This window comes from Bombina bombina, chromosome 8 (assembly GCF_027579735.1).
Source record: "Bombina bombina isolate aBomBom1 chromosome 8, aBomBom1.pri, whole genome shotgun sequence".
NCBI lineage: Eukaryota > Metazoa > Chordata > Amphibia > Anura > Bombinatoridae > Bombina > Bombina bombina.
In genome coordinates this window covers 291,917,977-291,934,902 of record NC_069506.1, presented here as the reverse complement: position 1 = coordinate 291,934,902, position 16,926 = coordinate 291,917,977, and the positions used below count along the sequence as shown (strand labels likewise).

The 16,926-nt window shown below is 41.4% G+C and overlaps 1 protein-coding gene across 4 annotated transcripts in view; it reads right to left on the bottom strand.

Moving 5' to 3' along the window:
* Positions 1-16,926, bottom strand: part of LOC128639201 (F-box only protein 6) — a 113,368-nt gene that overhangs the window by 40,610 nt on the left and 55,832 nt on the right. For 3 of the 4 annotated variants that reach the window (XM_053691456.1, XM_053691460.1, XM_053691457.1), the window contains exon 2: positions 11,442-11,713. In XM_053691456.1, coding sequence (XP_053547431.1) covers positions 11,442-11,700 — 259 coding nt within the window. In that variant the 5' untranslated portion in view covers positions 11,701-11,713. Of the gene's footprint in view, positions 1-11,441; positions 11,714-15,013; positions 15,125-16,926 lie in introns of those variants that run through there. The other variant, XM_053691459.1, reaches the window with a different exon arrangement.

Sequence of the window (16,926 nt, the reverse complement as noted above, 5' to 3'; positions counted from 1 at the left end):
ATAAAAAAAATCATTCACTTTTTCACAAACTTTAGGTTTCTCACTGAAATTATTTACACACAGCTTGTGCAATTATGACATAAATGGCTGTAAATGCTTCTCTGGGATCCCCTTTGTTCAGAAATAGCAGACATCTATGGCTTTAGCATTGTTTTTTGGTAATTAGAAGGCCGCAAAATGCTGCGCACCACACTTGTATTATGCCCAGCAGTGAAGGGGTTAATTAGGTAGCTTATAGGGAGCTTGTATGGTTAATTTTAGCTTTACTGTAGAGATCAGCCTCCCATCTGACACATCTCACCCCCTGATCCCTCCCAAACAGCTATCTTCCCTCCTGCACCCCACAATTGTCCCTGCCATCTTAAGTACTGGCAGAAAGTCCCAGTACTAATATAAAAGGCTTTTTATTTTTTTAAAATATTTATTCAGGACCACTCCTTAGCCCCCAACCTCCCTGATCCCACCCAAACAGCTCTCTAACCCTCCTCCCGCTACCTATTTGCCGCCATCTTGGATACTGGCAGCTGTCTGCCAGTACCCAGTTTGCTCCCCCTCCCAAAAGTTTTTTTATTTTATTTTTTATAAAATTATCATTTTTCTGTAGTGTAGCTGCCCCCCCTCCCAGATCCTTCGATCATTATTTTTTTCCCTCTTTCCCATTCAATTACATTGGTGGTAGTAGGTGCTGCGTGCGCGTGCCCCCCCGCATGCTCCCGGCACCCGGCGTGCACATTGCACATACAGGAACCAGATGCGATGGGCCACCCACCCGCCTCCCTGCTAATGCTCCCACCCACCAATGATCGGCACCATCGCTACCGGTGCAGAGAGGGCCACAAGGGGCTCTCTCTGCATCGGTGTGTAAAAAAAATGGTATTGCAGGATGCCTCAATATCGAAACATCACTGCAATACCATAAAAGCGGATGGAAGTGATAAGGATCACTTCCACCGCTTGAAACCCCAGAGGACATGCCAGGAACGTCCTTGGTCACAAAGGGTATTTTTTGTAGGAGGTTCTTGGCACGTCCTCGGTCGTGAAGGGGTTAAAGGGATATGAAACCCAAAATGTTTCTTTTGTGATTCAGACAGAGCATACAGTTTTCAAAAAGTTTCAAATTTACTTCTATTATCAAATTAGCTTTGTTCCCATGGTATTCTTTGTTGCTAAGATACCGAGGTAGGTGGCTGGAGCACTACATAGCAGGAAATAGTGCTGCCATATAGTGCTCTTTCAAATGAAAAACACTCTTGCAAAACTATGCCATAGGCCACTCTTGAGCTTACATCCATGCTTTTCAACAAATGATATCAATAGAATGAAGTAAATCTGATAATAGAAGTAAAAATGGTTAAAATTGAATGTTCTATCTGACGCATGAAAGAAAAATTTGGGGTATCGTATCACTTTAAAGAAATATGAGAATTTGCGTTTAAGAAATTGCTGTACAGGTAGAAATGGCTACCTAAGACCACTATAATCCTCTTGATTGATTGGCTGTTTTGCAGGGGTTTTAAATGACATGATGGTAACTGCAGTTTTTTGTTAAATTTATTATTATATATATGTGTATGTATGTATGTGTGTGTGTGTATATGTGTATATATATATATCCTAACAATCTCATCTCCATTAAACCACAGTGCTTATCCCCTCTCTTTTCTTGTACCCTCTGGAATGCTCGCTCTGTCTATAACAAACTTACAAGTGTTCACGACATGTTTGTTTCTAATGCTTTCAATCTTCTAGCAATTACTGAAACCTGGCTATCTTCCTCTGACACTGCTTCCATTGCTGCTCTCACGCACGGTGGTCTCCATTTTAGCCACACACCTAGGCCAGGTGAGAAACATGGTGGCGGTGTTGGAATCTTACTATGCCCCTCCTGCTCCTATCAGGACCTGCATCCTCATCCATCTCTCTCCTTCTCCTCCTTTGAAGTCCCCTGCATCCGCCTGTTCTCCCCCCTCTCCCTCAAGGTGGTAGTTATCTATGGCCCCCCTGGACTAACCTCACAATTCCTTGACAACTTTGCTGCCTGGCTTTCTCACTTTTTCTCTACAAATATACCTGCCCTAATCCTAGGGGACTTCAACATCCCCATTGATAACCCATCTACCCATGCTGCCTCTAAAACTCGCTTTCTGATGTCACCTGTCGCCCATTTCCCATCTCAGAACACCATCTGCTCACCTATAATCTCAATGTACATGCTAAACCTATTTCTCCCCCCCGCCCCCATAGAAAACTGAACACTGTGGATCCTCTCTAACCTTATTTAAAAATGCCTCCCCCACACTTCCACGGTATCCTGCCCTGACCTTGCTACAAACCACTATAACAATACTCTCTTCTCTGGACTCGACACCCTTGCTCCTCCACAAATATGCAAAACCCCACGCCGTCATCTCCAGCCTTGGCACTCTCAGCAAACACGCTATTTACCAAAATGCTCCTGTGCTGCTGAACGTGCCTGGAGGAAATCCCACTCTGAACCCTATTTCCTACACTATACGTTCATTCTTTATTCTTACCCCTCTGCCCTTCACTTAGCCAATCAAAACTACTTCTCTTCTCTTATATCTTCTCACTCCTCAAACCCTAAACGTCTCTTCTCCATTTCCAACACTCTCCTCTATCCACCTGCACCACCCCTTCATCTGCCTTTAGTGCTCAAGACTTGGCAGACTACTTTTTCAACAAAACACTTACCATCCGAAGTAACATATTATCGCAAGACTGCAACCTTCCATCTCCACCCCTGGTCACCCCCTCCACCACTCTCAGTACCTTCCCCCTAACCACTGAGAGTGAAGTGGATTCCTTATTGCCTTCCTCACACCTCTCTACCTGCCCACTTGGCCCTACCCCTTCACATCTAATACCTCTTCTGTCTTCTACCCTCACTCCAGCTCTTACTCACATATTCAACCGATCCCTTACTACTGGTTCATTTCCATCTTCCTTCAAACATGCAAAGGTCACCCCCATCCTCAAAAAACCTTCCCTCAACCCCAATTCTCGTGCAAACTACCGCCCTATATCACTGCTTGAAAAACTAGTTTTCGATCGCCTAACCCACTTCCTGTCCTCCAACTCATTGCTTGACCCCCTTCAATCTGGCTTCAGTCCCTAACACTCAACTGAGGCTGCTCTCACTAAGGTTACTAACGATCTTCTTTCTGCTAAAAACAATGGCCACTACTCTATATAATTATTTTACTTGACCTGTCTGTTGCCTTTGACACTGTTGACCCTCCCCTCCTCCTACGGGCTCTCAGCTTCCTGGGCCTAGTGACATTGCCCTCTCCTGGATCCACTCTTATCTCTCAAATAGGTCCTTTTCTGGCGACTCCTCCTCTCCATTGCCTCTGTCTGTTGGAGTACCTCAAGGCTCTGTTCTGGGTCCTCTACTCTTCTCTATTTATACTTCCTCACTGGGTAAACTTATCAGTAGCTATGGCTTCAACTATCACCTCTATGCTGATGATACTCAGATCTACCTATCCACCCCTGCACTCTCTCCTTCTGTCCTTTCCCACATCAGCGACTGCTTATCTGGCATTTCTTCCTGGATGGCCTCTCACCACCTAAAAATCAACATGTACAAGACTGAGCTTCTTCTAATCTCCCCCATCTAATTCTACTCCAGTTTTTAACTTTTCTATTACTATCTCCCCTATCTATCTCCCCAACACCACTATCTCCCCATCACCCAAAGTCCGCTGCCTATGAGTTACACTTGACTCCAATCTGTCCGTCATACCCCACATCCAATTGCTCTCTTCATCCTGTCGCAACCACCTACACAATATCTCCAAAATTTGTCCTTATCTGAGTGCTGAAACTACTAAACAGCTAATCCATTCCCTAGTAATTTCCCAGGCTGACTACTGTAATAACCTACTAACTGGCCTTCCTTTCACCCGCCTCTCCCCCCTTCAATCCATCCTAAATGCCTCTGCTAGGCTAATCCACCTCTCCCGACGCTCTGTATCTGCTGCACCCCTCTGTGATTCCCTTCACTGGCTCCCCATTCACAGCAGAATTAAATTCAAAATTCTCACTCTGTTTTATTGGATTTTGAAATAAACATGAACTGCAGGTTTGTGCACACCTCATTTAAAGGGATAGGAATGTTAACATTAAACTTGCAAGAATCAGATACAGCATTTAATGTTAAAACACTTTTAAAATCACTTATATTATCAAATATGATTTATTCTCTTGGTATCCCTTGTTGAAAAAGAATACACACATATCCTACACTAGTTGAAGGTAGCTGCTGATTGGTGTCTGCACACATTTGTCTCTTGTGATTGGCTAACTATATGTGTTTAACTAGCTGCCAGTAGTGCAATGCTGTTCTTTCAGCAATGGATAACAAGAAAATGAAGCACATTTGATATTAGAAGTAAATTGGAAAGTTGTTTAAAATACCCCACATCCAATCGCTCTCTTCATCCTGTCGCAACCACCTACGCAATATCTCCAAAATTCATCCTTTTCTGAGTGCTGAAACTACTAAACAGCTAATCCATTCACTAGTAATTTCCCAGGCTAAGTACTGTAATAACCTACTAACTGGCCTTCCTCTCTCCTGCCTCTCCTGGCTTCAATCCATACTAAATGTCTCTGCTAGGCTAATCCACCTCTCCCGTCGCTCTGTATCTGCTGCACCTCTCTGCGAGTCCCTGCACTGGCTCCCCATTCACAGCAGAATTAAATTCAAAATTCTCAGTCTGAACTACAAAGCCCTTACCAACGCAGCCCCCCTACCTGTCCCCACTCATCAACAAATATACTCCAGCATGTCCTCTACGATTCATCAACGATCTACTCCTTGCCTCTTCTACCATCACCTCCTCCCATGCTAGACTACAGGACTTCTCTTGTGCGGCACCAACCCTCTGGAACGCACTTCCTTGAGCTCAGACTTTTCCCCCAACCTCTCCTCCTTTAAACGCTCCCTAAAGACCTTCTTGTTCAGGGAAGCCTATAACCAAATCAGTAACAAATGAATTCCACTTGCCTACTAGTTGCCCTCATCAACTCCACACTAACATCATTCCCACCTTTGCAGTCCCCACCTCCTGTTTCTCACCCTCCTACCCATTTAGATTGTAAGTTCTCATTGGAACAGGGCTCCCAATTCCCCCTGTATTTGTTTGTTAAATTTTGTCTGGTGTCTCATATTGTACTGTCCTTTTATCTTTGTTACCCACTGACAGCACTGTTGGCGCTTTATAAATAAAGAATAATAATAATAATATATGTATATACACAGTGTGTGTATATATATATATATATATATATATATATATATATATATATATATATATATAATATTGCTTCTCCTTTTCATTACATAAAACTGTTTTATTGGATTTTGAAATAAACATGAAGTGCAGGTTTGTGCACACCTCATTTAAAGGGATAGGAATGTTAACATTAAACTTGCAAGAATCAGATACAACATTTAATGTTAAAACACTTTTAAAATCACTTCTATTATCAAAAATGCTTTATTCTCTTGGTATCCCTTGTTGAAAAAGAATACACACATATCCTACACTAGTGGGAGGTAGCTGCTGATTGGTGTCTGCACACATTTGTCTCTTGTGATTGGCTGACTAGTGTTCAGCTAGCTGCCAGTAGTGCAATGCTGTTCTTTCAGCAAAGGATAACAACAGAATGAAGCACATTTGCTATTTGAAGTAAATTGGAAAGTTGTTTAAAATGGTATCTTCTATCTGAATTATGAAAGAAAATTTTGGAGTTTCCTGTCCCTTTAAGGTATCCTCACACACAAAGGTGTGATAACTGAAGACTGAAGTGACGAACATTTATATAACACTACCTACATACAGGTGCAGATGGGTTAGAGAACCACTTTCATTAACTAAATGTGCACAGTCTTTTTATATACACACTTTCTAAGGCTCCAGTTCCTACTGAGCATATGCACGATTCACAGAATATACATTATATGCATTTTGTGATTGGCTGATGGCTGTCACGTGATTGTTAGTCTGTGTTTAGTGCTCTTTAAACTTGCATGTGTGTGTTGCTGGCAGCTACTAAGACATACATCACAGCTTTATGTATGTTATACGCACAGAAGGGTGTGTGTTACTGGGAGCTATAGGAGGTAAAACCAGAGCGTTACTTATTCTGCTGTTACACAAGGGCTAATCATTGCCCCTACCATGGAGGCATTAAGGCTAGTTAGGGATGTCACACAAGCTCTAATTTGAGTAAAGTCATGCTGGGGGTTATTTCTGCTTCGGGGGGTGCAGGTTAGATTCTTGGAACTAGTCTTTCTTTGTACTGCACAGGATACTAGATAAACAAGCTGCTGTTGGCTTGTGTGACACCACAAACTACTGTGTATTCTTGTTGGGTGTTTCACTTTGCTTAAAGTGTTTGCAGTTTGAGTGGTTTCCTGTTTTGAGTACAATTTGCCTTTAGTTATGTTTCTAAACTCCAGCATTAAAGGGACAGTCTACACCAGAATTTGTTCTGTTTAAAAAGATAGATTATCCCTTTATTACCCATTCCCCAGTTTTGCCTAACCACCACAGTTATATTAAAGGAACAGTCTACACCAGAATTTTGTTTTGTTTAAAAAGATAGATACTCCCTTTATTACCCATTCCCTAGTTTTGCATAACCAACGTAGTTATATAAATACAATTTTAACCTCTGTGATTACCTTGTATCTAAGCCTCTGCAGACTGCCCCTTATTTCAGTTCTTTTGACAGACATCCATTTTAGCCAATCTGAGCTGGCTCACCTGAACTCCACGTGTGTGAGCACAGTGTTATCTACAGTATATGACACACATGAACTAACACCCTCTAGTGGTGAAAAACTGTCGAAATGCCCTAAGAGAAGAGGCGGCCTTCAAGGGCTTAGAAATTAGCATATGAACCTCCTAGGTTTAGCTTTCAACTAAGAATAGTAAGAGAACAAAGCAAAATTGGTGATAAAAGTAAATTGGAAAATTGTTTAAAATGACATTCTTTATCTGAATAATGAAAGTTTATTTTGGACTAGACTGTCCCTTTAATATATATTTTACCTCTGTGATTATCTTGTATCTAAGCCTCTGCAGACTGCCCCCTTATCTGAGTGCTTTTGACAGACATGCAGTTTAGCAAATCAGTGCAGACTCCTAAATAACTCCATGAGAGTGAGCATAATGTTATCTATATGACACACATGAACTAGTACTGTCTAACTGTAAAAAACTTTCAAAATGCTCTGAGCTAAGAGGCGGTTTTCAGCTTACCTACCTACCAAGGGAACAAAGCAAATGTAATGATAAAAGTAAATTGGAAAGTTGTTTAACCCTTTCAGGTTCTTTGTCGGAATATATCCGCCAAAGCGTTTTACCGGCTGCAGGTTTTATTTAATTTATTGGACCGGATAGGGTTACAATTGTATGCCCTATCTGAATCATCAAAGTTTAATTTTGACTAGACTGTCCCTTTAATGCAGGTTTTTGCCATTAACCCTTTAATGACAACTGACGTACCAGGTACGTCATGCATTAACAAGCAGTTAATGACAATAGACGTACCTGGTACGTCAGTTGTCTAACAGAGTGCTGGAAGCGATTGCGATACCCCTTTACAAGCCTCTGATGCAGAGAGAGCCACTCTGTGGCCCTCTCTGCACCGGAGCGTCGTTGGTGGGTGGGAGCAAGGCAGGGAGGCGGCCTGCCAAGGGCCTGTGATGTGGAGGGGGGCGGGATCGGAGGCCGGATCGGAGGCGGCAGTGTCAGGGGGCGCGCGGACGCGGGCTCGTGCACGGGGCGGGAGCGGGTGGGAACTGCTACACTACAGAAAAATTTTATAAAAAATTGGGAGAAAAGGGGGGGAGGGGATTTTAATTTCAAAAACAATCGAAGGGTTCAGGGAGGGGGGGAAGCTACACTACAGAAAATGGCAAAAAAAAAAGCCAAAAAATAATAAAATCATATTTTTTTTACTAAAGTGGGTACTGGCAGACAGCTGCCAGTACCCAAGATGGCGCCCATTAAGCTAGAGGGGGAGGGTTAGAGAACTGTTTGATGGGGGATCCGTGAGGTTGGGGGCTAAGGGGGGATTCTATACAGCAGCATATGTAAATAGGCTATAAGAAAAACCACACACAAAAAAACAAATATACTTTTTATTTTAGTACTGGCAGTCTTTCTGCCAGTACTTAAGACGGCCAGACAGCTGCCAGTATCCAAGATGGCGGCAAATAGGTAGCGGGAGGAGGGTTAGAGAGCTGTTTGGGTGGGATCAGGGAGGTTGGGGGCTAAAGGGTGGTCCTGAATAAATATTTAAAAAAAATAAAAAGCCTTTTATTTTAGTACTGGGACTTTCTGCCAGTACTTAAGATGGCGGGGACAATTGTGGGGTGGGGGAGGGAAAATAGCTGTTTGGGAGGGATCAGGGGGTCTGATGTTTCAGGTGGGAGGCTGATCTCTACACTAAAGCTAAAATTAACCCTGCAAGCTCCCTACAAACGACCTAATTAACCCCTTTACTGCTAGCCATAATACACGTGTGATGCGCAGCAGAATTTAGCGGCCTTCTAATTACCAAAAAGCAAAGCCAAAGCCATCTATGTCTGCTATTTATGAACAAAGGGGATCCCAGGAAGCATTTACAACCATTTGTGCCATAATTGCACAAGCTGTTTGTAAATAATTTCAGTAAGAAACCAAAAATTGTGAAAAATGTTTTTTTTTTTTATTTGAACGTATTTGGCGGTGAAATGGTGGCATGAAATATACCAAAATGTGCCTAGATCAATACTTTGAGTTGTTTACTACACTACATTAAAGCTAAAATTACCCCAAAAAGCTCCCTACATGCTCACTAATTAACCCCTTCACTGCTGGGCATAATACACGTATGTGCGCAGTGGCATTTAGCGGCCTTCTAATTACCAAAAAAGCAACGCCGAAGCCATATATGTCTGCTATTTTTGAACAAAGGGGATGCCAGAGAAGCATTTACAACCATTTATGCCATAATTGCACAAGCTGTTTGTAAACAATTTCAGTGAGAAACCGAAAGTTTGTGAAAAAATTTGTGAAAAAGTGAACGATTTTTTGTATTTGATCGCATTTGGCGGTGAAATGGTGGCATGAAATATACCAAAATGGGCCTAGATCATTACTTTGGGATGTCTTCTAAAAAAATATATATACATGTCAATGGGATATTCAGGGATTCCTGAAAGATATCAGTGTTCCAATGTAACTAGCGCTTATTTTGAAAAAAAGTGGTTTGGAAATAGCAAAGTGCTACTTGTATTTATTGCCCTATAACTTGCAAAAAAAGCAAAGAACATGTAAACATTGGGTATTTCTAAACTCAGGACAAAATTTAGAAACAATTTAGCATGGGTGTTTTTTTGGTGGTTGCAGATGTGTAACAGATTTTGGGGCTAAAAGTTAGAAAAAGAGGGTTTTTTTTCCATTTTTTCCTCATATGTTATAATTTTTTTTATAGTACATTATAATATATGTTGAAAATAATGCTATCTTTAGAAAGTCCATTTAATGGCGAGAAAAACGATATATAATATGTGTGGGTACAGTAAATGAGTAAGAGGAAAATTACAGCTAAACACAAACACTGCAAAAATGTAAAAATAGCCTTTGTCATAAACGGACAGAAAATGGAAAAGTACTGTTGTCATTAAGGGGTTAAAGATGAGACAAATAGATGAAAAGAGAGAAAGAGTGGTATTGTATAGATGGATAGTTAGATACATACAGTTGTAATCAAAATTAATCAGCCCCCATTGCAAATCAGATTTAATGATTTAATGGTGGTTGCAATGAACAAATTAAACAAAAGCAATTTAAATAACACAACGAATGCTTCAAGTGGTTTCCCCAAATTCAACTGCAAATGCAACTTTTAATGAATTCTTTATAGTCTCAAATGTATTCAACCCCTTGAACAGAATCCCTTACAACAGCACAACTCTGCAACTAATGAGTTATCTCAAGCACACTTGATGCAACGAATCAAGGGCTTCAGTTGCACCAGGTGTGCTTGACCTAGAACACATAAAATACCTTAACTGGCTAGGGGTTTGTTGAGTGTCATGTTTGACTGCATGACTAAGTCAAAAGAATGGTCCAAAAGGATAAGAGAAGAGATCATCCCCTTCACAAAAAAGATAGCAAAGGCACTGAAGAGAGACACCGTTGGAAGCATAGTTTGCAAGTTCAAAGAACAGTGGTTACACTACCTGGACGGGACAGAAAACGCAAGCTATCAACAGCTGCAACCAGATTTCAGATAAGGCAGGTTTAAAAAATTGATTGAGTGACTGCAGAAGACCTGCAGCAAGACTTGGTGGCAACAGACACTGAGGTTTCAGTTTGCACAGTAAGGCGCATACTAAACGCAGAAGTTTTGTGAATATGTTCTGTGGTGCGATGAAACAAAACTGAAACTTTTCGGCCCGATGGAGAAAGAAGCATACGCTGAAAAGAACACTCTGCCTACAGTTAAGCATGGTGGTGGCTCAGTGATGTTCTGGAGCTGCTTTGCATCCTCTGGCACTGGAAACCTGCAGCGTGTGGAAGACAAGATGGATTCATTGAAGTATCAGGAAATCCTAGGAGAAAACGTCATGCCATCTGTGAGGAAGCTGAAACCTGGGCGTCATTGGACCTTCCAACAGGACAATGATCCCAAGCATACCTCAAATTCCACCAAGGCTTGATTGCAGAAGTCCTGGAAGATTCTACAGTGGGCATCACAGGCATCTGACTTGAACCCCATAGAAAATCTCTGGTGGGATTTGAAGAAGGTGGTTGCAGCACACAAATACAAGAATATTACTGAACTGGAGGCCATTGCTCATGAGGAGTAATATAAGATACCTCAGGAACGCTGCCAGAAGTTGGTGTCTGGCTTTGTATCTAGTTTGCAGCAGGTCAAAACAGCAAAAGGTTGCCCTACTAAGTACTAAAGATGCTTGCCATTAAGGGGTTAAACTTTTTTGAGACTGTAGAATTCATTAAAAGTTGCATTTTCAGTTGAATTTGGGGAAACCACTTGAAGCTATTGTGTTGAGCTATTTTAATTGCTTTTGTTTGATTTGTTCATTGCAAACAGCTTAAAGTCTGTAAATTTTGACAATAAACCTGATTTGTAATGGGGGTTGAATCATATTGATTACAACGATAGATTTAGAACTTTACTCTTCAAAGAATTTGGGATCAGACCAGTTATAGTTATATAGAGGTTCTGACAGCGATTACCAAAACCTCAAATGTAATGTAACTGATTCAACTAAATGGTTAACTTCCATAGAACACAGTTATATGTAAGTAAAAGTGCAATAATGACACGCTCTAACGCTTTTATGTACTTGTCCCTTAAACAAAAAACGTAAATAGCAATTACACACCTACCCATTGCACATGGGTTTCGTAATAAATTTCTTTTCACACTGCAGATGTAATAAAACTTTTTCCAGTCACTGGGACTTTTTTTGCAGGCTTTTGAGATATATCCCGCACGCTGACATTTGATTATCCAGAGTGTTGGAGAGTCTATTATTTCTTTCCAGTAGGCACAGACACGACTGCAGCGAAGGATCAAGTCACGTGCAGGAACCAGAGACAGGATCTCCAGTAGAGCATCTTCCGGAAGGTGATTAATTTCTGTCATCTCACATCCAGAACTAAACAAAAGCACAAAACAGATAATATGTGAATTAACTGCTCATTGTAAGACAAGTCTGTAACCTCTGCTATGAGTTAGGAAAATGCGTTTTAAATTGTTATTGTCAGATTATAACATCACCTGGTATCTAGAGCCCCTTATCCCCATACAGTAAATATATAGGTGATTGCCATTTTTATGTAGTGAGTAGTGACAGGTGTAGGAGACACTTTATTGATAACAGGGGGCTTCTCTCTTCCACAATAGTGTCTGCTTAGACTCCACCCCCAAATCTCCCAGTACCCACCCCCCAAACTGCTTGTGTCTGAGTATTACAAAATGTATGGCTCCTGCCAGGAACTGGTGGTGATGAAGGCTGGGAGCAAGACAGGGAGAAATGCCCCTTAAAGAAGAAAGTAAAGAACGTTAATAGAACAATTTATATTACTGAGATCCAGTAGAAGGTCTGGAATGCCAAGAGGTGAATCTCACATCCTATAAACTCTTGGTGGGAGTATATGTTTTGCATACAGTCAAGTATAGCCATGCAGGACATCTAAGCACAATAGCTCATTTCTATTTGACTAGATGTTCTGGTTAGCTGTGTCCTTTATAATTTATTAATAAGATTAAAGTTGAGTTCAGGAACAGTTTGTAGAGAATCTGGCTTCCAGGGTGCAATTCCAAAATGTGTCTACCCCCCCCCCCCCCCCCCACACACACACACACTAGAGCCTTGCATATTTCTCTGCCATTTAGAGGTCAGTTCTAAAGCAGCAGAGCACTATTGGGACCTACCTGAACACATCTGGTGAGCTAATGACAAGAAACAAATGTTTGTCACCACCAATCACCGGTTAGCTCCTAGTAGTAAATTGTTGTGGCTAAAGATATCTACACATGAATTTGAACAAAGGATACAGAGAGGACAAAGTAATTTTGAAAACAGAAGTGTCTTAAAATTCTGTAGTCTGCCCCCAACAACAATAAATCCAAATGTTTTCAGATCTTACTTAAACTGGTATCAGAGAACAAAAAGGGAACCCTGATAGTAGGAGGTGATTTTAATATCACATTGGACCCCAAATTAGATGCTTCAACGGGTAACTCATTAACTCAAACTAGACCACCTAATGCAATACTTAATTGCCTCTCGCAGCTAGGTTTGATAGACATCTGGCGAATACACCACCCAAAGCAACGCAATTACACGTTTTTTTCTCACCCTTGTTCCATATACACACAAATTGATTACCTTATGGTAGACAGAAACCACCTAATCACTAACTAAAGACTCTGATATCCTTCCTACCCCATAATCTGATCACTCTCTGTGATTTGGCCATTGTAAGTAAATACATGTTAGAATCATCCCGTTTATATGGAGAATGGATGACTCTTTGCTCCACTACCCACCCACAATAGAAGCAATCACAAAATCCTTACAGGAATATTTTCAAATTAACGTCAACCCTGATACTGATCCAGGCATAATTTGGGAAGCCCACAAAGCAGTTATAAGGGGCGAATGCAATAAACACACAACCTTTAGAAAAAAGACATATAACAGCATCATTGTAGCATTATCCACTCAACTTGAAAGGTTAGAACTCAAGCATAAAAATGCACCAACAGACTTAGCGACATTTCAACAACTTACAGAGACCAGACAAGACCTCAACAAAATCTTAACTAAGGAAGCTCAAAGAAAGGCCCTATGCATTAGGAAACTCTATTCCTATTAAGGCAATAGAGCAGGTCCACTTCTGGCTACACTTTTAAAAGCCCAAACACTTAAATCCCAAATACACAAACTCATTACGACAGACAACCACAGTATACAGGATAGTAAACTCATAGCAAACCACTTTATCTTGTTCTATGCTAAACTTTTATAATCTTGAAACAAATGAGACATCCCACCACTTGGAACAAATGGAAGACTATATAGGTAAAGCAGATTTACCCATATTACAAACCTCACAGAAAGACACACTAGAAGAGCCAATAACCCTTTCTGAAATACTTTGGGCAATCCGAGACCTATCCTCAGGAAAAAGCCCTGGCCCAAATGGTTTTTTGAATGCTTATTATAAATCATTCAGAAATATTCTGGCGCCACATTTATTAAAATTGTTTCATACACTAGACGATAACATTTCTGGAGGAAGGGAATGGTTAACGGCTCACATATCGGTAATTCGTAAACCAAACAAACCCCCAACAGACCCCGGAAATTATAGGCCCATATCCCTTCTGGCGAACCGAATTAATACTGTATTACAATCCCTTATACACACATACCAGGTTGGTTTTGTCCCTGGGAGGGAGGAGAGGGACAACACCATCAGGGCACTAACGCTGATCTCATATGCAAAACATAAGATTCCATCAATCCTTATGGCAACGGATGCTGAAAAAGCATTCAACCGCATAAACTGGAAATTTTTAAGAGAAACTTTAAAATCACTAGGATTCAACCCTAAAATGATTCTACGTATATTTAGCCTATACTCACACCCCACAGCCAAGGTAAAGGCAAATGGAATGCTATCCAGGCCATTCAACATTCAGAATGGTACGAGACAAGGGTGCCCCTTGTCACCGATATTGTTTATCCTCTCCATGGAGGTCCTGGCAGCTCATGTCAGACAAAATCAGGAGATAGAGGGGATTAACATTGGTCCCCATAATTTAAAGGAAGCCATGTATGCAGATTACATTTTGTTTACTATTTCAAACCCATTGCACTCCATCCCAAATGTTCTTAAAGAATTAGATACATTTGGTAACTTCTCAAACTTTTTGATCAATAAACAAAAATCAGAGATTATGAACATATCACTTCCACTACTAACACTCCAATCAAGTGCAGCCTTATGCCCTTTAAACCTCCAAAACAAATCCCTTAAATACCTAGGTATCCAACTTTCATCTACTAATTCACAACTTTTTGACAATAACTATCTCGTACTCTTACGTACACTACAAAAAGACTTGTGCACCTAGGCTACCAAGCCAATAACATGGTGGGGGGGGGGATCAATGTGTAAAGATGACCACTCTGCCCAGGATACTGTACCTCTTCTTCAAGCACTAACCATTCCTCTTCCTAAATGGTATATCTCCCAATTACAAAAGCACATTAACTCATTTATATGGGGGAAAAGTAGACCCATAATTTGTGGAGACAACATGTATAGAGCATTAGGTTGAGGAGGGCTAGGACTTGTATAGCAGATCACGAAGTGTTGCCCCTCAATGAGTACTAGACTGGCACAGATCTAAAGACACCAAGGCTTGGGTGGCGACGACTCACATATATTCAAGGTTCCAGATGTGGGATCAGTGTGTTGGGTCACAAAAGACCTTAGACCCCCTCAATGCATAGAAATGGAGATACATAAATTCATCTTCAATTCTTGGGATTCTATAACACAAAAGAGAAAGTACATTTCTAACACCAGATCCCCTCTCTTTACAATCCCCATTAATGCAGAACTAATAGGAGGACTAGATAAAGGCCATCAAAGGGTAACAGAGTGAGGACATACTACCCATATAAGAGACTTTACTCTAAAAGGCAAATTGATGAATAAAGAAAACCTTAAAGAAGTAGCTGGGGGCAAATACTCTAGCTGGTTAAAGTACTCACAATTGGCACACTTCATACACACTTCCCCCCATAAACAAGACTTTCTAAGAGACCTTACACCGTTCGAAAGCCTATGCTCCAAGCATTAACCAGAAAATTAATACAAGAAGAGCATATCTCAAATCTCCCATCTTACACACGCAAATGGCAAGATGACCTAGAGACTGTTTTGTCAAAAGATGAATGGAATTTTTTTTCTTATGTACCAAAAAGGTGTCATCATCCCCTCAATCATTCGAAATAAACTTTAAAAAGTCTTGATGCGCTGGTATCTTACTCCCTCTCGGTTACAATCCATTTACCCAGAAGCGAATGATAGATGATGGCGAGGGTGAGACGATAGGGACAGTTACCTCCACATGTGGTGGAATTGCACCAAAATTAGGCCCTTAAGGATCACAATAGAAAGACACTTTAAATAACTACTAACAAATAATTTTTCTCTAACACCCAGAATTGCACTACTTAAAGGGACACTAAATTCAAATTTTTTTCTTTCATGATTTAGATAGAGCATGCAATTTTAAGCAACTTTCTAATATACTTCTATTATCAATTTTTCTTTGTTCTTTTGCTATCTTTATTTAAAAAGCAGGGATGTGATGCATAGGAGCCAGGGCTATTTTTGGTTGAGAACCTGGGTTATGCTTGCTTATTGGTGGGTAAATGTAAATACCAGATTTTTGTGGGATGACTCTCTCTCTCTCTCTCTCAAAACCCAGTGCAACTCTTGCACTTGGGGACTCACCCATAGATGATTGACCCCAATCTCCCTCACAATACTGCAATATTCATTGAGCAACCTTTCCCTTCAAACCTATCCTATATAATAAAAGGCTAAGTGTGTTTGTCCGAAGCTGTCATGCGCAGTAGAGACTGCGCGCAAGGACAAACACACCTGGCCTTAATCAAACTGACCTCACCTGGCATCTGGCGTGGAGTGGGCGTGATATGGGTCGGGCGTGACGCGGACAGACGTGGCGTGGGCCGGGAGTGACGCGGGTAGGGCCTGATGCCGTGGCCGAATGGCCGTGAGAGACAGAGAGCTCTAAAGAGGGGGTATAGAGAGAGCAGAAGAGGGGGGATAAAGTGAGGGGGGAGAGAGCAAAAAAGGGGGCATAGAGAGAGAGAAAAAAGAGAGGGGGAAGAGAGACAGCAAAAGAGAGAGGGGAGAGAGAGAGCAGGGGGGGAAGAGAGAGCAAAAGAGGAAGAGAGGCAGCAAAAGAGAGAGGGGAGAGAGAGAGCAAAAGAGGGAGAGAGAGAGAGCAAAAGAGGGAGAGAGAGAGAGCAAAAGAGGGGGAGAGAGAGAGAGCAAAAGAGGGGGAGAGAGAGAGAGCAAAAGAGGGGGAGAGAGAGAGAGCAAAAGAGGGGGAGAGAGAGAGCGCAAAAGAGGGGGAGAGAGAGAGCAAAAGAGGGGGAGAGAGAGAGCAAAAGAGGGGGAGAGAGAGAGCAAAAGTGAGGGTGGAGAGAGAGCAAAAGAGAGGGGGGAAAGAGAGAGTAAAAGAGAGAGAGTGCGCAAAAGAGATGGAGAGAGAGCAAAAGAGAGGGGGGAGATACTGCAAAAGAAGAGAGATACA